General features: G+C 36.1%; 1 protein-coding gene across 1 annotated transcript in view; it reads right to left on the bottom strand.

Annotated features, from left to right (window-relative positions):
* The window catches only part of ALDH1A1 (aldehyde dehydrogenase 1 family member A1), a 60149-nt gene that overhangs the window by 11802 nt on the left and 23348 nt on the right, over window positions 1-24999 (bottom strand). The window contains exons 3-9 of the mRNA XM_033237095.1: window positions 18225-18365; window positions 16233-16362; window positions 14450-14511; window positions 12831-12959; window positions 11366-11479; window positions 6230-6332; window positions 4439-4623 (exon numbers count right to left, since the gene is read on the bottom strand). Coding sequence (XP_033092986.1) covers window positions 4439-4623; window positions 6230-6332; window positions 11366-11479; window positions 12831-12959; window positions 14450-14511; window positions 16233-16362; window positions 18225-18365 — 864 coding nt within the window. The remainder of the gene's footprint in view (window positions 1-4438; window positions 4624-6229; window positions 6333-11365; window positions 11480-12830; window positions 12960-14449; window positions 14512-16232; window positions 16363-18224; window positions 18366-24999) is intronic.

Below are 24999 nucleotides of genomic sequence, written 5' to 3'. Positions count from 1 at the left end.
TACACAATCATCATTTATTCTCTCTGGTAGAAATGCCTGTTAATCTGAATACATTTACCTGGAACCTATTGTCCTGGCTGAAATGAAAGGAGGGAAAAGAGAAAAAGAGAATTTTGATACTGGGTTTAATTAGATCTGTTGGGAAACAGATGCTTTAAGACTGTTCTTAGAAGACTCCTGAGCCTCTGTTTGATCTCCCCATTTCTGAATCACCCCATCTGACCTGTCTGATGCCCTTGGAGATCCCATTCTGACCATAGTCTGGGCACCCTTCCCAGTTCTGGTCCCACTGGGACAGTAGGTAGGTTTGCTTCGAATTCTGGCCTGTCCTGAACGTCACCATCCTGCTTTATTAAATGAGCCACATCTAAATAGATGCCAGGTATTACAGAACTTAAATGGTTTTTATTTAAACACTATTTTTAAAAGGAAAATAAATGAGTTCAGAGTTGTGGTTGTGAATACCAGGAACACATACCTTTCCTTCAAGCACTGAAATCGGGGGCTAATTTTTGTCTCAATTTCTATTTTGTGATGTTGAATGACTGGGTGACTCTTGGATTCCAAGTCACTGCTGAGGGCTGCCTATCTCAGGTGTAGCAGGAGTTAAGGATTAAAGGAAAAACAGGAGATCTAGGAGCTAAGATGGGTTGGAGGGTGGAAGCTCTTGCAGGTTTAACTTCCCACTACTTGAAAATTTTATGTTTCACTTTCTCTGATTCTGCAAATCTTCTCTATCTTCCAAAGCCAAGAAAAGGCTTCCATAAAGTTATTTCTAACTGGACACAGTCCAACCCCCACATCTAACTAGATTAAGCACTGTTTGAAACTAGAAACTATTTTCTAAAATTTGGCACAATATTTGGTACAATGTTGCTCAACGGTCTTTAGTGCAATATTTAATATAATATCTCAGAAGGAAAATATTCATTCATTTCTAGCAGATTAAGGAAATTGTAGTGTTAAGAAGAAATATTTAAATTACTACATAGGTTGAATAATAGCAGAATAAGGGGTGGGGTGAGATAAATCCTGCCTGGGTAAGATATTCTAGTTTCTCAATAAATAGTCAAGGGTCCATGTACCTCCACATAAAGCTTTCTGTCTTATTAGAACATATTAATCTGACTATGCCCTCAACATCATGATATTTGGTTTTTATTTCAAGATATATTTCCCAAGTCATCATGATTTCCTGCCTGTGACCACATTGAATAACCAGTGCCAATCCAATCCCTGCATACACACTGGAGAAAAGTGCTGAAAAGACTTATTTGTTGGAAAACTTAGATGGTCACTAATTTACAAAACTACAGGCCTTTGTAATTCCGTGCCTTGCTAGTGACAATGTGGTCCTACAACCAGCAGCTGCAGCATCATTTGATAGCCAAATGTGCTTCTTTGACCCCACCTCAGATCTACTGAATCCCCAGGCACAGGAAAGACTGAGGAACACTGTGATGGAGTTTGGGACTACAAACAAAAAATTAAGCTCTACTTAGGGACTGGTCAGTTTTTTCTGGCTAATTTTGATTCACCACAAATACAAACTTTCTTCAGAAGGCATCAGATTGACAATATATAAACTTGACCTTCTTTCTGGACACCAGGGACTGTTCAATAATGCTAGGATGTAGCCGGGGCTCTTTTATGTGATGGGCCATTGGCCTATGGGCTAGTCTATGAAATGTAATAGGTAGGTCATGATATTGTAGCAGTCTCAAAGGAAACATTTTAATGTGTTTGAATGGGTAAATTCTTTAATTCCTTAGGCTTAATGGGTTAAAGAAGATGAATTGGGAAAAAGCACTTAGATGTTCTAAAATTATTCAGAAACCATGTATCAACAAAAGCAATGAATAGATATAGAAGTCATTGATCTGTATGATAATTGTCACCATAGGTATAAATGGAAGCATGTAATTTTTATTTATTTACTAGACATTTGAGCATGTGGACCAAGCACTCTGATGGATGCATTTTATAGATTATCCAATTGCACTGCAGAAGATTGAGGTTTCTATGCCCATTCTACACATAAGACAGTAGTTTCAGGGAGGTTGGATTTTAAATCCAGCCTGTAACTCAAAAGTCCATCTTTCCACATTATTATAGGGTGCTATTCTGTGATAATTTTAATACAGTTTATGTGGATATCACAATTTCTTTTTCAAATGAAAATACTAATTTTTCCAAGTTTAAGACAATACATTTTTTTCTACAAAATCAAGTAGGAAAACCACTTGAAATATGAAAAAATATACACACATGAATGCACAGATATAATACAAATATACAAAGCACACATATGTATTTTGTAATTGCTCTAACCCCCAAATACTTTAAATTTGTAATCTCAAATTTTTTTTAAACTTTAATTTTTTTCCCCAAAACAAATCTCTTTGACTATTATTTTTTCTATAACCATTTTGATGTTATATTTAATGAGGAAGATTGTATAATTGTATTTAAAAGCCTCAGTTCACTCAACCACCCCTGGATGAGGCAATAGGCTAAAGCTTAGTGAATGAATGTCCCCTTTGCATAAGTTCTTTCTCCTAACAACAGATGAATATTTAATGGTAAAGGAGCCCAGAGCTTTTTAGTCTTGTTTCTCCAAATTCTAACATACCTACTTATCTATCCTACTGACTCAATGCAACTTGTGATAAAAATCTATTCATTTATAGAAACTAAATTCTTATATTAATCAGATCACTGGATTATTTACGTTAGAATCTTACAAATAGGAATTTTTAAGTCTATTTTATCCTTAGCTTAAAACCAATGAGGTCTTCCAGCTCAATTTTTGAGTCTTTGGTGAATTGTGAAGATGTCCTAATGGAGGAAAGTACTGCCCAACAATTAGGTATCTTAGGTATTCTCTCTTCTCTTCAGATCTATCTATTTAATCAATCCTCTACCAATCCACCAATAAAATAAGAAAAGTGCTTCACTTTTAGTTAGATAGATAAATGGATATTTAGAGAGAAAAATAATCACAAGAAAAAACTTAGAATTCCATCCTTTTTTGAAATGGGAGACCAAGTCAAAATTGATTTGAATGTGTCTCTTGGCATCCATATACCAAATATGAAAAAAAGGCAACTACTTTTACATACTCATTAAACTCAAAGACAAATACAAAATATAATGGGATTAAGATAAAACAAAGTATTACCTCACTTGCCAGTTATTTTAAGGCTTTTCGATTTCAATATGTGGCACTGCCTAAGTCCTAAGATTTTCCTAGTTGGATGTCTTGAGATGAACAGAAAAATCCAAGACTGTCCAACTTACTTAGACTGTAAACTCCATGAGGTCCAGGATCAAGTCCTCTTTGTTCCTTTTGGCATTGCCAGGTACCCATCTCAAGTTTTAGCTGATAGCAACATTCACTAACTTTTAGTTAATTGAATTTACTTTTGGGTTAGTGAATGAGTCAAGAATAGTGTTTGGTTTCAAATTAACAGCACACAACAGCATAAAACCTTTATTGTGAAAGAATAGAGCCTCTAAGCTTAATGTCTAGACTCCAGAGCAGGACATCTCGGCAGTAGTCCTGTTGGAGTTTTGGGCCAGATAATTCTTTGTCATGGGGCTGTCCTGTACATTGCAGGATGTTTAGCAGCATCTCTGGCCTCTACTCACTAGATCCTTGTAGAGCCATCCCTTCTCACCAAGGTAATGACAACTTAAAATGTCCCTAAATATTGCCAAATGTTCCCTGGGCAAGGGAGCAAAATTGCCCCTAGTTTAGAATCACTGCTCTGGAACAAGACCCCAAAGGGCAGGAAGAAATTCACAACCAGAGATCCAGAAGCTTAAACAAACAATGAACAGAGAACTATGCTAGGAAGAGGGAAAGGTGATCTTTGGATAAGAGAGAGAGAGACCTTTATTGATAATAAAGTCTACAAAGAAAACTGAGTGCCTAGGGGAATAATTGGGCTTTAACAACTGAAATAAAGTTTGCCACAAAGGAAACTCAGGACCTTTTAGGACCCCATACTGCCATTAGGGACTCAGAGTAACTGATGACTTGCAGAGGATTTAGGATGGCAGCTGAGATGAAGGATTGAGGAGGAAAAAACGGTAGGAAGGTATAAGAACTTCAAAGCGGACAGAAAACTGTATATAGGAATCAAGAGGTGTGCAGATTGAGGAAAGCAAAAAAATTAGAACATTTGTTATTTTTCCTCATGTATTTAATTCCCAGCATGACTGGTAAACTGTTTCTAGGATGAAAACTGGGCAACACAAAAACAGGATGATTCCATTATCATTGGGAGTTAGATTGCTTTTAATCACCAAACTGGCACAGCATTGTTACCTAGGAAGGTGTGCAGATAGGAAGTAATCTTATTCAATAAAATCTAGGTCTAAAGAGGATACTTTATTCCTGTGCCCTGAAAATGCTATCCTTTCTATTACTTACCTGAGGGCCTTGAGTGACTCCTGGGGTCAGAGGATTTCCAAGGATATACTTCTTAGCCCGCTCAACACTCCTTCGAACAAACTCATCATAAATTGATTCTTCCACAAAAATCCTGGATGCGGCTATACAACACTGGCCCTGGTGGTAGAATACCCCATGGTGTGCAAATTCAACAGCATTGTCCACTGCAAAGAAGACACTCACATTAAAGATATACTTTCTAAAAATTATGTATTTTATATATTTCTCAGACGCACATGGAGATAAAGAAAAATTATAAGTGGTAGAGTCAGACATGGGTTCAATATAGTTTGCCTCCTACCAGCCAGGTAGCAAATTAATCTTTCTGATCCTCCATTTACCATGGAAAAAAGAGCAACATATAGAATCTGAAAAAATAGTGGTTACGATTACAACTTTAATATGGACATCACCAAGAATGTAGATTTCATCATGAGATCAAATCTCATTGGAAATGATTTATATAAATATCTCCACTTATACAATTAGATGACTGAGATTATTTCTTTCAGGCCCCAGATTTTAAACAGATAATAAATAAACCTGACATTTCTATTGAATTAAATAATTTCAAAAGATTCTTAAATACTCTACTCAATAGAGTAGAGTGCCATGTGATCTTTGTGGGAAAGAAAAACAAAATAAAAATAACTAAAAAATAACAAAAAACACTAAACTTAGAATCACTCACCTTATGATTTTATTCTAGCAAAGACATTTTCAAAATTTATCTAAAGTATACTGTATTATTTCATATGTGCCTATAAATTCTTATTTATTTTAGGTGATAAAAGGTGCATTAAAAGGAAGAAATAGTTTGCTTCATTAGTAGACTCTAAACAAGAATAAAATTTTCTTTGCATTTTAATTTTCTAAATGCTGAAGATTCAATTCAATGTTATAGCAACTAGTTATTATTATTATTTATTTTGTGAACTAATTACATCTGCTTAAATTGTAGCAGAAGCAGTTTACAGACAGTCTTAGTAAAATTAGAAACCTGTCATGTTTATAGACTATTTCATAATGTAGTGTGTTCTAAAATACTTCATTTAAGATCAAAACAGCAACATAGGCTAATTCCATGAACCACTTGTATTTACAGCCTCAAACAGATTATGCAGTTGTGAAAGTAAAAAGAATGTTTGACCATGCATTTCTCCTAATTAACTTCTATTTAGGAAATAATTGGGAGATTCTATTTGGTAATATAATCAGAATGAACCTAAAATATTATATAGTGGAGTTACATCAAATTTGTAGGTTTAATATACATAAACTTCACTATACTTACTAGAAAAAAAATAATTAAATTTTAGGTATAATTTTCCTCTGGTCATTTCATTTAATGAGTGTACGACCCAGAGTGAAGGGAGAGGGCGAATGTGAAACTGCTGTCTTCTCAGTTGGTTTCAATCCAAATCCCATTCTGAAGTATTTCATTGGCTCAATGAAATGTTAATAATCACTGATACGGGATTTTAAAAATACACCATGGCACTTAAATGCAAAATGTTTACATCATCTAGGGTTCAGCTGAGGAGATAGCAATCTATTCTAAACCAGGAAGAAATTATGCCTATTATCTATGTGTTATAACTTTAGGATGATTTAAGAGATTTTCAAGAGTAATTCTGGACTCTAATTCCTTACACTTTGATGTTAGAAGCAAACTTTTTTTTTTTTTTTGAAAGTTCCAGTTCACTTTTGGCATTATCAGACACCAAAAACGATGAAGGATGAAAAGTTAACAAAGTGGCTTCTACTCACAGTCAGCATCAGCTAACACAATGCAAGGGCTCTTTCCTCCGAGCTCCAGGGTCACCCTCTTCAGATTGCTTTTCCCGGCAGCTTCTTTGATCAACTTGCCGACCTGAAAGGGAGCATTACAAAGGAGGAGGCTTACCCTGCTCTCATGAGCACAGGTTTATTTAGCATTCTAAATTTATGTGATGTTTGTACCACGGTAAAGTTTCATTTGGGAGAAACACCAAATGGCATTGTTTTTTTTTTTTTTGAGACGGAGTCTCACACCGTCACCCGGGCTGCAGTGCGGTGGTGCGATCTTGGCTCACTGCAACCTCCGCCTCCCGGGTTCAAGCGATTCTCTGGCAAAATGGCATTTTTAAAGATTTGGCACTTTAGATATAAAAAAGTCCCTTGTCCAAGCATATAGACATAAAAGGAATCAGAAAAATGCTGATTTTTCTTCATCAGCAAGAAAGCAGAGATATAGAACATAAGTCATATTGATGGCTACACAGGTTATTTTTAATTGTAATCAGAATTTCATCTCTCTACAGATTGACCAGACTTATCATGAGCCAGTCGCAACTTAGCTGTTTCATTTTTTATCCCTCTTCTGGCATCCAGATAACTCTATCCAAGCAAACTGACATATTCACTACCCCTCAAATCTCATCCTTCTTCTCATTATTTGTCCACCCCAACTTGGACTGCCTCAAGTTCTATTCTTAGGGGTCCAGCTCATAGCTTAGCTTCTCCTTAAATCCTTCCCTGATAACACTAGGTCAGACACTAGAAGAAATGACACGACCATTTCTTTTCCTAGTCTCCCAAATACCCTTATGAAGGTTCCTTCAGAGTCTGATTCAGATTGTATCATTTGTATAGAAATACATTTCCCAAATAGATTAACTCCACGGTAGCAGTAACAATAACATATCATTGCATGCCTCTCCTCATTAGTGTCTATGACAGAAGGCTCATTTAACTGTGGATTGACAGTCTCTCTATTTCTTTCTTTCTCTGTCTTCCCACCCAACACACACACCTTTGAACAGTGGAACTGGATGAAAGAAATGGGATCTGTGCAGCTACTTCAGTTAGCTGGAATCCTACAGTTCTGGTTTTATCTTTAATGCTAGTTTGCTCTTTTCAGAGGAAGACTGTTTTCAATTATTTTTTCCTTTGTGGATAACTTCCCATCAAGATTATTTACTATAGTTGTTTCTGGTTTTTCTATCTCTAAAAACTTGTTTGATTCTACAATTATTTCTTTTTTATTATTTGTATGGCAGCCTTAATCCACCAACATCTTCTTTGCCTTTCTTTTGTAAAGGAAATTCACTATTTTCCTTCTTTTATTTTCTAAATTTCTTTTTTTACTCCACATGTCAGATTTTAATAAAAAATTTCTATCCCAACTGAACAAGAGAGAAATCGATGTTTAGTGAGTGTTTAGATTTTATGTGGTTACTGAACTAACTGCTACTGTGCATTACAGAATAGCGCATTAATATGCTAATGTTTTCATCTCATTTAAATATTTTTTGTTTCTAAATCAAACCCCTAAAAGTAGATTAATAAAAACTAAAGTAAAAGAAGATTTGCACTAGGGAAATCCTGTCTGAAATTTCTCTTACATGCCATTCCACAATACACTTCTTATGACCACTTTCAGAAACTGAATTTTCATTTAAGGTGTTAAATAGTTTTTCATTTTGTAGATAAAAAACTTACTTGCCCATCACCCTTTGATTTCTCCAAATCCTTTCTGAATGTTTTATTTGTTTAATTTAGGTTTACTGGAGAAACTCCATTAAAGTAGATAACTTTTGTCTTGGAGAAGGGAATAAAATCAGAGATATTTTTGTAAAAGTAACAGACGTCAAAAGAACTAGCATAAAGAATGGTTAGAAGTATGAATGAGAAAGAAAGGCTATGCTTTTGCTTGGCACAAGTTTAGATGGCAAATAAAAGGCTTGAGTTTTCCCAAAAGTCTAGTTAAAGTCAAAACAAGGAGACATTAATTTTTATCTCATGATTTCATTCCCTTATATTTCATTCCCTTACGTTCATCATTTTTCTCAAAGGAGTATGCAATGAAGAAAAGATAAGAACTGTTAAGACTATGGGTAAACAGTGTATTCCATGATACTGTGGCATTGTCATGTGGAGCAGAAGTAGCAAATGCTCATGAAAATGGTCTAACGTATTACGTCTTGCACAACGTGGGTAGAGTTCTATTTTACATGAACATAATGGGACATTGCAATGGCTCATGCCTGTAATCTCAGCACTTTGGGAGGCTGAGGTGGGCAGATCATGAGGTCAGGAGATTGAGACCATCCTGGCTAACATGGTGAAACTCTGTCTCTACTAAAAGAACAAAAAATTAACCGGGCGTGGTGGTGGGCATCTGTAGTCCCAGCTACTCAGGAGGCTGAGGCAGGAGAATGGCATGAACCTGGGGGGTAGAGCTTGCAGTGAGTCGAGATTGTGCCACTGCACTCCAGCCTGGGCAACAGAGCAAGATTCCGTCTCAAAAAAAAAAAAAACAAAAAACAAAAAACAAAATTCTTACCTTGCCAAAAGTGTTGTTAGAATGGGGGTCACTGTTTACAATGAACACAAAGGATACAGTCTATTGTTTGCCTTGTTTGCCTCTTTCATGACATTTATCAAGTTCCTTAATATCTGCCAAGCAACAAATGTGAAGTTAAAAGAAAATCCAGAAAGAAGTTCCAGGAAGTGTGGAACTAAGTTCCAGGAGTTGGAAGTAAGATGGGTTTTTCTGTGTGGCTCCTAAAATTGTGTTATTCACATTTAATTCTTTAATACTTATTTACAATTTCTTACTGTGATGGTTTCTGGAGATAACCATGAATAAGACTGTCTTTGAGGATAATCAGCGAGAGAGAGAGAGAGACATGTAACAAAGCAATGAGCTTGCGCTGTTACTATATGTGGTGAACAATGGGAACTCAGATGGGGTGTTTTAAAATTTAGGCTGCTCTGCTCTTGGATCTGTAGAGGCAAGGAGAAAGCCAGAGAGGGAACGTGTGGGAGCAAGTTTAGAGTAGGTTATGGCCAAGTATGAACTAAAAGCAGGGGGGAATGAAAAGATATATGGAATAATCGGGAAGAGATAGGGCAGAGTGGCAGAGATGGAGAAAAAGAAATATTCGAACTGGAAGCTTTTTTCTCACACTGTGTAAACTAGTGTGAGAAATTAAAAAGTATGGGAGGAAAGAGGAAATATGACATGTACTGAGTGCTCAGGAGGTGATAAATGTTTTACTCATTAGCTCATTTAATTTTATTCTGTACAACTCAGTAAGGTTGATCTCATCTCCATTTTACAAATGAAGAAACTCAAATTTAGTAAGGCTACTTAACTTTTTAAAGACACACTGCTAGGAGGGGTAGAGTCAGAATTTAAACCAAGATATTTTCTAGACTTTTAATCTCCAGGGATTTTTTTTTTAAGGTAGGTAAAGTGCTCCTGCAACGTTATAGGGGATCATGGATGAGCAAAGACAAACTGATGCTGAAGATGAGATCAGCAAACAGTAGCTCCTGGTCCAGATGACCTGGAGAACGAGTAGGCATAGGTTCTAGACCAGGGTTGTTCAATCTTTTGGCTTCTCTGGGCCACACTGGAAGAAGAATTGTCTTGGGCCACACATAAAATACACTAACAGTAAAGATAGCTGATGAGAATGAAAAAAAAAAATGTGTTGGGCCACATTCAAAGCCATTCCTCGCCATGGGTTGGACAGGCTTGATCTAGACCTCAACAGGTACATGGATTCCCTATTGGGGAGGATCTAGAATTCTAGGCTGAGGAACTTTCACCTTTATTCCTCTGGTATGATTTCAACCTGTGGTGTCACCAGTTTTAAATGTATTGCCATATCTTGAACATTCCCATTTGTTTTGTCTACAATAAATCTTGAATGTGGTGTTTGCCTTTCCCTATCTCAATTAGGGACTTGCAGAATGTGAACCTTTTCTACTCTATGTCTGTGAAAAACAAAGAAGACATATATATATATTTATTTACTTCATTTTAAAAAGATCAAGAAAAATAAAGTTTGATTTTCTACCATTTCTGTTTGCATGTAAATTTGCCTTTATATTGGAGTAAATAATTAAGATTATAAAATAATCAAATTATGCTCACCACACTATCTGGAATGTCTTTTTTGCTTCTCAACTTCCAGGAAGTTAAAAAAGTAACAGTTCCTCAAAACCCAGAGCTAGTTCTAGTACCCATTTGGACATCATTACTCCTTCCTGTGAACCTTTTTACAGCACTTTGTACATACGTTAGTACCTTATCACACCCTGCCTTATCTCTTGTTGTCAGCAGCTTTCTAAGATGGAGTGAAGTTCACTCTTCACTGTCTATACTGTGTACCAATGAACAGCTTACATTATTTTTTGCATTGAGCATCTAACAAAGTCACATAATCTAGTAGAATGACTCAAGAATTTTTTTTTCATGGTACAGTATGCTTCCACTGCTTTCTTTTGCTTAGGATAGAACATCATGAATAAATGGGGATCTATTTCCCCAAACTTCACCTTCTAGTCTGCCCTCCCTCCTGCCCGCCACTTCTCCTTTGTGGTTGGGGTCTTTTTCTTTCACCTTTAGGATGGTCAAGTTCAAGCCGGAGAGGCAGAAAAGTTAGTCTAGGCTAAAGTACCACTGAGGGAAGCTGAGTTTCTGGCTCTCTTTCAGAATGTCCAGGAGAAAGACACCTCCAAATGAGGTGCAAAGGGTGAGGCTGTACTATTTAATTTTCATAATCTACAGGATAAAATCGTATTCATTCATACAAATCACTATGGCCTAATTTTCTATTATAAATCTTCCTAATAATATGACAAGTTCTCAGCAGCCATATTTCTCATCAGAGAAAGTAATGAACATACTAAAAACAGTTTACTCTCATTCTGATTTTAAATAGGTGTATCATGTCATTCAGACTACATCTGCTTATATTCTATGCATATATTTGAAGGCTAAAATAAATAACAAGTCATTAAAAAGAGTTTTTGTTTTAAAATTGTTGGCTCAAAAATAGTTACATAAAGCATACTTCATAGCTGGCAATAAAAACATTCTTAACTTTTGCCCTGAGTAAATAATATTACCTCTGTCGATCCTGTGAAGGCTACTTTGTCTATATCCATGTGGGAAGAAATAGCTGCCCCTGCTGTAGGCCCATAACCAGGAACAATATTCACTACTCCAGGAGGAAACCCTGCCTAAAAGGTAAAAAGTTTAAAAGTTACAATATAAGAATTTAATTTAAAAAAGAGGAGAGTAGGGGATTGAGATTGTCTCTTAATGCCAACCTTATGAGATGCTCTAGAAAAAAAAATTCATTCAACTGGTTCTATTCTTTAGTCTTATTATGTCATTTCTAAGCACACATAAAAAATAACTTCAAGCATTACATTATTGAGGGACAATTGCTTGTCAGGGTAAGTCCATACTCTATGAAATCACTGCCCCAGTGATGGCTGTTTCAAATTTCATAATGCTAACTCAAAAAGATTGTATGTAAAAAAGTGTTTGGTAAGTTACTTATGTAGAAAGAAAGTAACATGTTTATTATTCCCATCAGCAAAAATAAGAAGCTGAAGGGATCTCACATTTTTTAGTTCCTAGCTGTTGTTGATTGTTGAGGGCATGACTGCTGAGTTGCAAATTCCCACTGGGATTACTTAGTCAGTAAATTGTTAAGTAAGTACTGTCATCCCATTCATGATTCAACATCACAAGTTGATTTCAATCTTCATTAAAGAATTCAGGTAGAAGGCATGGGAACTGAGTTGGCACATTACAATTTCCTGTTATTTGCATTAAAATGTTTCATTCTGACATCTCTTTTCCCTGTTTTTAATTTGAATAAGTATGTTTTTAAAAGATAAGTTCAGTTTTGTAACTTTAAGTTTCTAGTGACTAACGTTTGTTTTTTAAGATTTGGTAAGATGAAGAAAAAAGGACAATGAATTGTTTGCAAGTATATTAACATAATCTAGTTAGTTGATGAAAATAAGTTTTACGTGCTCTTTCACTGTTTTTGAACAGGAAGATAAATGCAGAGGAAACCATGATAGAAAACTGAATATAAACATATCCACTGATGAGTAGATTGAAAAGTGTTTTGAAATAATGTGGCCTAATATTACAAACAAGCATATTGGCATAGAGGCCCTTTCAACCTTACATAGATTAGTTTACACAATTTTGCAGAAAACACTAGGCCATCAGTGGCAGGTACAAACCAACTTAATGTTTCAACATTTGAAAGAATGCTACATTAATTTCAACATGAATTTATATTCATGAGAGTTGGACAAAGAAGCAAAAATGTGATCCCAAGATGACTGACACCAAGCCTTTGCGTTTGGCTTTCTGTCCGCATTTGGGCAGAGATGAAATCGGGGTGACTGCCAGAAATTGCAGCCAGCAGTCATGCTAAATGTATTCCCCCGACTGGACAGGAGCCATCTGTAAATAATGTACTTTATAGTAGTACCAAATGAGGTCTTCCTATTGTAAGTTACGACTCTTGAGTTCTTGTGCTTATTTTAATTTAGGGAAACTTACCTCTTTTATTAAAGATGCCACGTGGAGAGCAGTGAGAGGAGTTTGCTCTGCTGGTTTGACAACCACTGTGTTTCCACAGCTCAGTGCAGGCCCTATCTTCCAAATGAGCATAACCAACGGGAAATTCCACTAGAAAGCAATATGTAACAATAGATTCTTTGTATTGCAAAATGCATATTTGCTAATCCAACTTCCACATTATACACCCCCTGTAGATGTTATGTAATAATTGCAGTAGTTTTGTGAAATCATCTGGCATATTATACTTCATTGCTAAAAGCAACTAGTAAATGCTAAAATGCTCTGAATAAACCAGATATGAGATATGAGAAGGAAGTAGGAGAGAACCTCAAAATTTAATCAAGTGCTGTTGAGTTCTTTTTCTACCAGGAAAAAAAAAAAAAAATCACTGCATGGTTTGGCTTATTATGAAGCACATTGTAAGTTATCTAAAAATGTTTAAAAAGGATGATTACTCTCCTTCTCCATAGGTCATTTGTTGTAATTATTTACCCAATAATATTATTCAGTAGCTTTTGTTTCCAGGAAAAATATCTTGCTAAAGACAAAGACGTCCAGGGTCTAGAGGCCAAGTATGTGGGTTCAAATCTCAGCTCAATCACTGACCAGCCATGTGAACTTACACAAGTTACGTGCTCTCTGTATCCGATTTCATAATCTGTGAGTGCTGATAATAGTCCTCTCTGCCTCAGAAGGTTGTCTTGAGGATTAATCAAGAAAGAGGGCCAGGTGCTCAATGCAATAACTGGTCTAGCATAGACACGTAGTACATATTAGCTATTATCAGTGCTCATAATTATATAGTTTTTATCAATTTATTGGGATTTTTGAATTAATAAACAATTCCACTAAAACATTGATATGAATATATTTCAGTCTCATTGGAGCAAAAGATAAGTCATGACTATTTCTTCACATAAGGACTTCGCCACCATTTTTTTGTTTGGCCTTTTAAAGCATGTCAGTTAAAATAAAATCATTTAGATAGTCTCCTGTTTGTTGGGCTTAAAATATCTTCACAATTCTCTTAAAAAGGCTACCTTCTCTAAGAGGAATATGGAGTATCCGAGCCTCTTATCTAAAGGTAAAATATATTCCATGCAGTGTTTCAAATGCCTCTGGTATTCTTTTTTCCATTTTGATTAAAAAATGTCTGTCATGAGTTGAACACTCTGGTAGTTACTGTTCTCCATGATGAGATGTCTCAATGAGAAAGTGCATTGGAGAATAGTAGGCCCTACTACCTTTCACTAAAATGGTATCCTGCAGATGTGCAGCGGAGAGCACCTTGTCATATACATGTAAAGCATGGCTCTTATAAAGAGTACATGATACAACTTTTAAAAAACAACAATAACATTTGTAGATGATGTAGCATTAAAACTTTCTCAAGAGATATGCCAGAATATAGATAGGTTTTCTATCTATATTCATATCCAAGAAGTTTAGTCACAGGGAGACCAAGTTCAACAACTCTTACATTTACTCCACATTTAACAAATACATAAGCATCCATCTGTGTTAGAGAAAGCTTCATCATTAGATTGAATACGAACTCTTCTTTTTAAAATTGAGAATTATATAGGAGAAAAACTTACAGGAATGATTTGGCCACATACACCAATAGGTTCATGTCTTGTATATGTAAAAAAGTTTCCATCTGAAAAATAAAACACACATAATCACATATAAGTGAATGTATTTGACATTCACAAAATGGTGGTTTGGGGCTGATGTGAGAGAAAGATGTAGACAATAATTTTAAAAGCATTTATCTGGCAGGGCGTGGTGGCTCATGCCTGTAATTCCAGCACTTTAGAAGGCCAAGGCAGGCAGATCACAAGGTCAAGAGATCGAGACCATCCATATCTCCAATTATTCACAAAATGGTAAGTGAAGCCCTAAAATAGTAATTTGAAATGATAGGAACCATAAAATTGAGTTAGGTGAAACCAAAGATGCAAAACTGGAAAAAATCGGAAAGATCATTAATTCTACCTTTCATCATCTAGGAGGCCTGATTTGAAAATTATCCTTATTCTCAAAGTTTTATAAAAAAGGGACAAGAAAGGAAGTAGGAGGTCTCTGGCTAAGAGAAGAACCACATTCAAGTTTGTTTCTGGTAGCTCAGAGTTCTACCAATAAGAGAATTCTTTTTAAAGGTTGTAATATAATTTTTAGAAATAGTAAAATTAAAAACAGTAGAATTAAAAAGAAAATCTCCCTATAAGTAATAAACCTTTCCCGCTGACTTATTCTAAAATGTATTTTATTTGCCTACCAAACAATAAAAGCAAATTCTCTCAATACATGAAGAAAATGACAGGAGTATAAGACATTTATTTTCAATCTAAATTTGACCAATTTACGTGCCCTGAAGTTAATGTGGTCATTCGGAGAGACACATTATGCTTGACATTCAATTCTGTTCTAGTTCCCACAGAAGCTTCCTGGCTTCAGCAAGAACTCTCTTCATAAAGATCTATTTGTGTTTTAAGTGACTTCTCCCATTTTGTCCCAGAGTAAAGTCAGACAGTTCTAAAGTAGCCACATTTCTTAGTACTCCCGAGGTCTTACTCTCCTCTCAACTTTCTGCTATCACGTTTGACCTCCTGGATGCTCCAATTAGATTGGAAGTGAACATCAGGGCCAGTCCTGGAGGGTATTGTATTCCTAAAGCTCATAGGTTTGTGTGAATTAAATTCTACCCATACTGTTTCCTAAATGTGTGTGGTTTCACGTTTCACATGAAATATGTTTAGTATTTCTACTATATTATGTGCATACCCCACTAAAGTAACACATACATACAGATTCACACACACACACGCAAACCCTTAACTCAGGCTGCAAACACAGTCCCATCTTGCTTTGAAGATACTTGAAATGAGTCAGTGTGAACTGGCTTGTTTGATTAGTCTGGTTTAACTACACTGAGTTTGACCAGGCACATATGACCATAACTGACTTATACTGGAACATGTAAAGAAGCTTAAATAATTACATTACAGAAAGGATATAAACGTCAGTACTAGAATAAAACCCAAATAAATAATTTCAGAGGTCAGTTTTAAAAAGTTTGGGACCTTAGAGAGGCATGCCTCAGATCAGTTATTATGGCCATAGGAATGTTCTTAGTTTAACATTTTCTAAAATATCTATAATGTTATCTTCATGATTATGCAGAAACAACTTTAAAATACATTTTACGAATTTTAATAAAACGTCTAAGTCGAAAACTATGTTGTCTCAAAGTCAAGAGGAAAATAATTTTGCCTAATTTGGTTGACATCTTTAAAAGGGAGAGCTTGAAATTATTCCGCTCTATAGTAAACTCCTCACTCCTATTCTCACCATTAGTGGTTTCTCAAAGATACTTACCAATTGGTATTGTACGGCCCTGGATCTTGTCAGCCCAGCCTGCACAGTAGCGCAATGTTTTGATGCAGCCTGCTAAATCATTCAGATATGCATTGGAATAGAGTTTTCCACCATTCATTGACTCCATTGTCTGAAAAACATGTCAAACACCAAATCTAAAATTCCATAAAAGTTTTAGATTAAAAATATGTAGTAAACATTTTGAGTAATCATGTGCTAGAGAATTTTTGAAATAGAAGAAATCTTGACATCTTGTCTAACCTCCACTTTTTAAGAGTTAAAATGACTTCCTTGAGGTCAAATAGCAAGATCTGGGCACAAAGGGTAGTGAGATTCTGATTTCTAAACCCTAGTGCTCTTTCTGTCTCATTTTGAATGTTCTCCTGCTAACCAACTTTCTAGGAATTGGTCACAATTTGATATATACATAGCATGTGAGAATGAAACCTAGTCTTCTAACTCATATCAGAATTCCAACAAGATTTCTGTTATTTTGTAATCAACTGTGGGTGACAATTTAGTGTCCGTAACTATTAATGATGCCTCAGTATTCATTTTTAATTTTTGCATTCCATCTGGATATACATAGTCTACTCACACAAACTTAAGTGACTCGTGGATTTTTCAACCATGAACTTCCTTTATCAGAATTTTAATTAGGAAACTACCAGTGTTGCCATTATTGTCATAATTGCCATTTGAATGGTCAGGTAAAGTTCAACATTTTCTAGTCATGTGCCCTAACCATTGTAAGATGACCTATCTCCCCTTTGGCTTCTCCTCTTAAGGAGGACCTTAAGCTCTTTGAGATCTAATATTCTGCTGGGGTGGTTACCAGGCAGAAATGCACAGGTGATGAACTGTTAAAGCTATTTGCTTCTGTACTACACTCTCTACCATGTCAAAATTTAACCAAATGTGACTTTTGGATGCCTGTACTTTTCCCCCCATAGGATCTTATGCTGACAGGCAGTCAGCAAATCAGATAATTGAGAAAAACCAAGTTTTAGCATTTTCTTCTTTCTTCCTACGGGTCATTTTTATTACTATAGTTTTATGGCACATAGTTGCTCATTCTGAATTTTTGCGTATTTCAAATTATGTTGAATATTTGAGTAATAAATGATTCTTTGATTAACCATACTTGCTATTAACCATACATGTTAATGTTGATTTTTTAAAAATGTAGACTTCTTTGTTACCAACACTTTCAGATTCTAAAGATGAAATTTGCTCTGAAACCTGATCTTGGTATTGGTTTATTTTAATTGGCTTCATCATAATGCCCAAATGAGATGAAAAAAACAAAGAAATACCCTCCTCCAACTATATTATCCTCTGACTCATCTAACTGCTAAAATATAAACAAACAAAAATAGGATTCATAAAAACATAATTTTGATAAACCACATTAACAATTGGATTTTTTTTATTCTTTGCCTTTTTCACCTATAAAAAGAACATCATTTAATTATGACCCTTGTGAACAGACACATTTCAGGAAGAAAAAAACGTAACCATTTATTAAACATCTTAGTAGGCTAGACTAATGAGAAATAAGATTTATTTTAGAGAAATATTTTGGGCACCCTTAACAAACTTGAGTTTTTCCATCAAAACAGTTCAGTGGTCAAATACTTGAAAAAACCTAATATATCATTCTAGGAGATTCAAACTTCATGTGATCTTATTAAAGCCTCTGAGAAGTTTTAAGGTAAAGAAATTTTTAAAATTTGGTTTAACCTGGGTTTGCCAAAGTTTAGGCCGTAGAATCTATTATGGGAACAGAAATTAACATCATCCAGAATTGAAGTGCAGATTAGTATTTGAGAATAAGTTCAATGTTAAGGGGCCTATACATTGGGACAACAAATGTTTTCATTTTGTTTGTAGAGAGCATATAGGGATCACTAAAACCAAAACAACCTGCCATTTCAAACACTGAATGCTTTTGAGAGCTCTAGCTACCCATCCAGCTTGGATAACACTCACCGCCAGGAGCAGACGATCTCTTTCGATTAAATCAGCCAACTTGTATAATAGTCGTCCCCTGTCAGAAGCATCCATAGTACGCCATGGAGATCCAATCTGAAAAGCCTGTCTTGCAGCCTTCACTGCCTTGTCAACATCCTCCTGTAAGTTAAAGGGAATTCAATTCAGTAAGCTAAACATATTAGGAAAGCAAATTTAATGCCAATAACCCTGTAAAATAGACTGTAGTGCCTCATAAGCAGACACCGTGTCTCCATTATCCCAAAGTCTAGCACACTGTACACATTCAACTACTGTATGTTGGAATTACTCCTGCTGAATAATCTTTACCATGATGATCTCCACACACCCACCACATGCTGGATTTCCTAGAGTATAAATGTTTTATGGTTTTAATAGTTGCTATCATCTGAGTGCTTGCCCTGTTTCAAGTAATGTTCTGATGACTTTATACCTATTAGCTCATTTAATTCTCAATACTTTCATGGCACAGATATGTTCCCTGTTTTATAGATGAATAAACTAAAGCAAAGAGAGAGGGGAGCTTTGCCCAAGGTCAATAACTAAAGGTGGCTGAACTGAGTTTTAAACGGAGCCCATCTGACTGTAGAATCTTTGCTGCTCACCACGTGTTATACTTTCTTAGTGACTGGGTTACAGGAGCTCCAGGTCTAGCTCAAGATCCAAAATAGTGAGTATCTTCCTTGGTCTCTGGTGATGCAACAGCTTGTCTACTTTCATGAAGAGCCTACTGAAGGGTGAATAAGAACTTTTCTTTGCTGTTGAAGGGTAAACCTTACAAACATGTGCTCATTCCTCTTGTGCAGAGGGAAAAGAGCATAGAGATAGTGGAACTAATAGAGTAGGATGTGCATGTGACAACCTCTCATTTCCCAACTGGGTACAAAGAGATCCTTTTAAATCCCTAATCCGGTAAAGAAGTTAGTTTCTTGTTAAAGATGCACGGCTTAAACCTACATTAATTCAAGCAAAAGTCACAGAGTAAAGTGACTCCACACTCAGTCTAGCCTCCTTGCCTTCACTTTCATAGTGCCTTCACTCAATTTCTTCTTTCTCTGTTGTGTTTTCTACACCAGGTATATTCTCTGGTTCTTTTGCAATCCACCTCAGTTACAAATATTGTCATGACCACTCCATTCCCCTGCAGATCCCTGTTCAGACCTCTTCTGAGCTCTTACAAAACATACCTGCCACTACTGCAAACACCATAAAGGCATATATCATTCCAGCATTCTTTTGTACATAGGACTGGCCACTGCATGGAATTGTATAGCTCCACAAATCGTGGCTATATCACAGGCCAGTAGGTTGCAATATTTTGCAGGAGACACAATTCCCTTTAAGAATTTGGGGAGATAAAAAGTAATGACCCTAGATTTTTTTTTCAAGTTGTACACAATTAAGCTAAATCCCATCTAAGGATGATATATTCCCCTCAAAAGAACCTCAAATTAACATCCTCCTCCTTAGGCTGTATTCAATCAAGAAGACCCACACTTACAAGTCTGTGAATTAAAATACAAAAAAACCACTATTTTTCTAATATTTATCACCAAAATAAGATGATCTGGGACAAGGGAGATATTTTAGAAGCATAATCTGGTCTGATTAAGTAATAATATTTACTGACTACAAGCAAAGATTCTTTCAGTGTAATACATCACACACTGGTATATCTTACTGTCTAACTTTTCAGAGAATGATGATATATACAAAATATATGTATTTATTGCCTGCCTTTCCTGAGAAATACGTATACAGTGCATATTTGGGGCATTCAGTTAATCACATTGATTGCTTATATTTAGACATTGTTTCATGCTACACATTCTAACCTTTTCCTAAATTTACAGAGCACTGTTTGAAAAAAGAAAAAGCAAACCACAAAAATCTGAGATTGTCAGCATGATCTGTGGATACCAGAGCTTATAAAATACATGCTGCTCTGTGTTTAAACGATCTGTATGACACAGCTTTCATTTGGATCTTTCTGTTCAGTGTCCTGCTATTGGTCTTAGCCAAATATGGGCTACCATAGGCATCTTGGCCTCCCAAAGGGATATGGAGAACTGGCTTCAAGATAAGTAACTCTCCCATATGGAAAGCACAGCCCTAAAGAATGCTGCTATAAATAAAGACGTTCTTGTGATTATGTCCTTTGGATCATGCCCCTCCTTTCCTCACATCTTATATGTAATCTTGCAGATGCAGAAATAGAGTAATGTTAGTTAATATACAGTTTGGTATGAAAACAATCCAGATTTGAATTCTGATTCCTCTTCATTAGCTATGTAAACCTTGAGGCATCTAACCATCCATCCATCTAGCTAAAGATTTAATAAATATTTCACTCTGCAGAATTCTCATCATCCCTCTGCCAAAGACAGCAGAGTGCAGTAAGAAAATTGTTCTTCTGGAATATTCAAACGGGAGAGACATACAATCAAATCACTACCCCAAAACATTATTATAACCCACGAAATATGTTGTGGCATGACTTCTCTAAGGTTCAGCTTTCTTTTCTTTAAAATCAAGGTATGTTGCTGGGTGTGGTGGCATGTGCCTGTAGTCCTAGCTACCCAGGAAGCTGAAGTGGGAGGATCGCTTGAACCTAAGAGGTGGAGGTTGCAGTGAGCTGAGATTGCGCCACTGCACTCCAGCCTGGGTGATAGAGTAAGATCCTCATCCCCCCCCCAAAAAAAAAAAAAAGAAAGAAAAAAAGAAACTGGGGTATGTTACCTCACAGGGCTGTAATGAAGATTAATAAGATAACACTTCAGCATTTTCTATGTTAGAACATTATGTATTATTCAATGGTGGCAATTGTTACTGTAGTCCTAGCAGTCAAAACCTTAAATTTTAATATAACTTTCAGCAATTTCTCTCCTTCTCAATAGAGAGAGATTCGCTCTGTTGCCTAGGCTAGTGTGCAGTGGCACAAACATGACTCACCAAAGCCTAGACCTCCTGATGAGCCTCAGGTGATCCTCCCACCTCAGCCTCCGGAGTAGCTGGGACTACAGGAGTGCATCACCTGCCCAGCTAATTGTTTATTTTTAGTAGAGATGAGGTCTTGCTATGTTGCCCATGCTGGTCTCAAACCCATGGGCTCCAGTGATCCTCTCACCTCGATCTTCCAAAGTGCTATGATTACAGGTATGAGCCACCGTGTGCCTAACTTTTTTGTAGAGATGGGGCTTTGCCATGTTGTCAAAGCTGGTCTCAAATTCCTGGGTTCAAGCAACCTGGCTGCCTCTGCCTTCCAACGTGGTGGGATTACAGGTACGCAGGGATCGCCGCGTCCAGCAAGTTCTAATGTATTTTAATCCTTCCTTTCAGTTTTCACTGCCCTGAACAATTTTAGGCCCTATTATTTCATACCATCAATACTTTCTCAAATTCATTCTCTTCTCTCCTCAAACTATCTTGGCTACTATCACCAGGCTAATCTTCTGCAAATAATTTTATCTTATTACTTTGTCTTTCAAATGTTTACAACTGTTCCCTTTTGTCTACAGTCTCAAGGTCAAAGTCCTCTGCCTGGTTTTCAAGGCCCAGGATTTTCAGACCACATCTCACCTATCCAAACTTAGTGTTTACATTTTTTGTACTCTGTCTAACCCAACTCCTTCTTACCTTTGTGTCTGTAGTTCTCCTTGCCTAGAATATTCTCCCAGTATACTCCCTTACTTTCAAAATCCTATATATACTTTAAGACCCAGCTCAAATATCAATCTACCTAAAACCCTTGCCAGACTAATCCAGCTTGATGATGGTTACTAGCTAAGAGCCTACTAAGCTCCAGACACTAAGGAAAATCCTTTAAAGCCCCATAGTTACTCTTATTATTAAGTATCATGGACCTTGGTTTATAAATGAGTAGACTATGGCTCATGGATATGAAATCTAGCAGACAGTAGAATCAAACTTGGATCCCACATCTGACTACAAAATCTAGTTCTTACATCTCTGCAAGGCTGCCCTAATAATGACCTCCTTTGCAATAAGTATATACTGCTATTTGTTTTATAAGCCATAACATTTCTTATAATTCTGGGTCTATAATAGGCAGTAAATAAATTTTCAATAATTTGGTTACCTGTTTTATAAACTCATCATGTTGTACTGATTTTATATAAGGGGTGCCTTACATAAATTTAACTACATTGGCATTTACATAATAAATAATATTCTAATAGATTCCATGATATAACAAAACTTATACATTATTCAAAAACTATTAGACGTAAGAGTTATTGTTTTCTTAATTCCAGGACTAGCTTTTTTTTTTTTTTTTAATTTCAGAACTGGAATTTTCAGGGCTATAATTCTTTAAACAGAAAACAATTTGGTACATTAACGCAGATTTGCCACCATCAATAACACTTTTGCTTATAGCACTGAAAATGCTCCTTTTTTGAAGTAAGGGCCACAAGCTGAATGTAAAAAGACACTTCAAATGATGATGAGATATCAAATGTCTCCTAAAGCATAGTTAAGGAAGGACTGAACTCTTCGATCCCTCTCAGATGGTACATTTCCATATTAAATTCATTCAGAGATGGAGAAAATAGTTATCAGACCAGTTTTACTTTTACACCTGTCATAGGCACTTACTTTAATGGACATTTACTTTTATCCCCAGCAATTATTTGTTAGGTCATGCCTTAGTATTAAAAGCAGTTTTCAGGATTAGTCAATATAGCCTAAAAGAACCACTGAAGTGAAAAGAAAACAGTTCCCACCCACATCTGTACTTTGCTTTGTAACCTCCATTTGTTCTTGCCCTTCCTCTTTTCTTTATAATACCATTGAAAGGCAGTATATAGCCCATTATTAGCCCCATTCTACTTATAAATTAAATCCCTAAAACCTCTTGGCTCATTATCTAAAGAGTCAGATACAGAATATTAGGTTTACTGTGACTATGTAATTTACTAGATTTGTACCTTTCACTAAGCAATGTCAGAGTTTACTATACATTTGCGGCAAAATTGTGAGAACAGCAATAATTATTTAAAAATAAGTTTTAAACTAATTCTAAAAAAGAATATAACTGTGCTAGATGTTCAAACAGTGGTTTACCATGAACAGTTTATACCATAAACATTTTAGTTTCAGTGATCAGATGACCAGCCAACTCAATTGGCATTGTGACCTGATTTGAAGCTTGGGTAGATGTTAATAAGCATTCTTGATCTCTTGGGTGAGCAGTAGTAATTGTCAAGAAGCACAGAGCAAATCAGTGGCAAATATTTCTAAGGCTTCCAGTATGATCATCAGCTTTCCCTTACTATGCTTTAGGAAGGAGGTAAATCCCATAACTTCACTAAGAAAAGTCCTCAGACTGCCTGACAAAGTTTCAACTGGAACTTTAGGCACAGAGATTTGTTTTCCTAGTAAAACTAATCCCAGTGGCAAAGGTCGATGTTCAAGGCTCCAGAACTAAAACATCAAGAATATTTTTCGGTTTGTTAGTTGCAAACTGCAAACAGATCTGGTCTCCCTCTTGAACAGAAAGAAAGTACGTAGCTCTTAAGGGTTCACTCTGTCCTTGCCCTTTATTGTTTTCCTCACCTTCCCAGGCCTGCTAGAGCCACTCAAGCAACTAGAGGAACATTTGAGGTGGTGGTGTGTGGATTTCTTTAAGTCTCTGATAAAAGGCGTTCATTCTTCTTTGAAAGGTGAAGAATAAAGTTCTCTCTTATTTCTGTGAATGGCCTATATTAAGGGCACAGGCTTCTGGGGCTCCTATAGACCTTGCCAGGGATGATCAGTATTTCTCTGCCCAATTTTGGTTTGGTAACATTTCAGAGAGGTGCAGAGTGATCACTACAGTACAGTTTCCAATCACTAACTTTCTTAGGTGTCAAAACTCCATGACCCCTGTTAAATGCTAACGCTTGAGAGGAGATACTATTTAACAGCTTAACACTTTAGTTCAGTGCTTCAAAATGCATTCCCCCACCTCCCTCCCAACCAACAACATCAGCATTACCAAAGAATTGGTAATAAATGAAAATTTTCAGGTCCCATTTTAAGATTATTGCAATGAAATCTGGGGGCAGGTGGGACTCAGCTATCTGTGTTTTAACAAGCCTTCCTGGACATCCTAATGCAGGCTAAATTTTGAGAATGTCTGCCATAGTCAATAGTCAGGTTAGTACTAAATTCCTAAGGTGAGGAATGTGGAATACATGGAAATTCGACGTTTGATGAAAAAGAAAAATATTTCATAGATTTGTAGAATATACTATATCTATAGTATAGTATATCTATCGGATACAGTATAGCATACCTATAGGATATGCTATATCCAGAAACCAAGGATATAAATGAGAGATGTAGTGTTGATCTCTACAAGAAGCATATTGTCTCAGAATATGCTTCTGCTTCTAATATAGGTTAATATAAATTAACCTATAGCTGTATAATACAAAGGTTATAATACAGGCAAATACAATGTCCTATAACTACACAGAAGAGAGTAAGACTGCTTGAGAAGGTTAGAGAAGGCTTTAAAGAAATATAAAACCCTAGCATGACTGAAGTTTTAGGATATGCCTGGCACAATTGAAGAGCTCTCTATATATTTAACTCCTCAAGAATTTTCTATCTCCTCATTTTACATGAAAAGGAACAGAATCTCAAAGAAGGTAAGTACAAACATTGCAAATCTATGCTCTTACTATAGATGGTGACTTGAACTAGGTCCTGAGGACTACACTGTGGACATGTACAGAGGCGGTGACTA

This window comes from Trachypithecus francoisi, unplaced genomic scaffold (assembly GCF_009764315.1).
Source record: "Trachypithecus francoisi isolate TF-2019V2 unplaced genomic scaffold, Tfra_2.0 Lachesis_group16, whole genome shotgun sequence".
Taxonomy (NCBI): Eukaryota; Metazoa; Chordata; class Mammalia; order Primates; family Cercopithecidae; genus Trachypithecus; species Trachypithecus francoisi.
The sequence above is the reverse complement of the archived record's forward strand: the minus strand, read 5'-3'. Positions and strand labels throughout refer to the sequence as shown.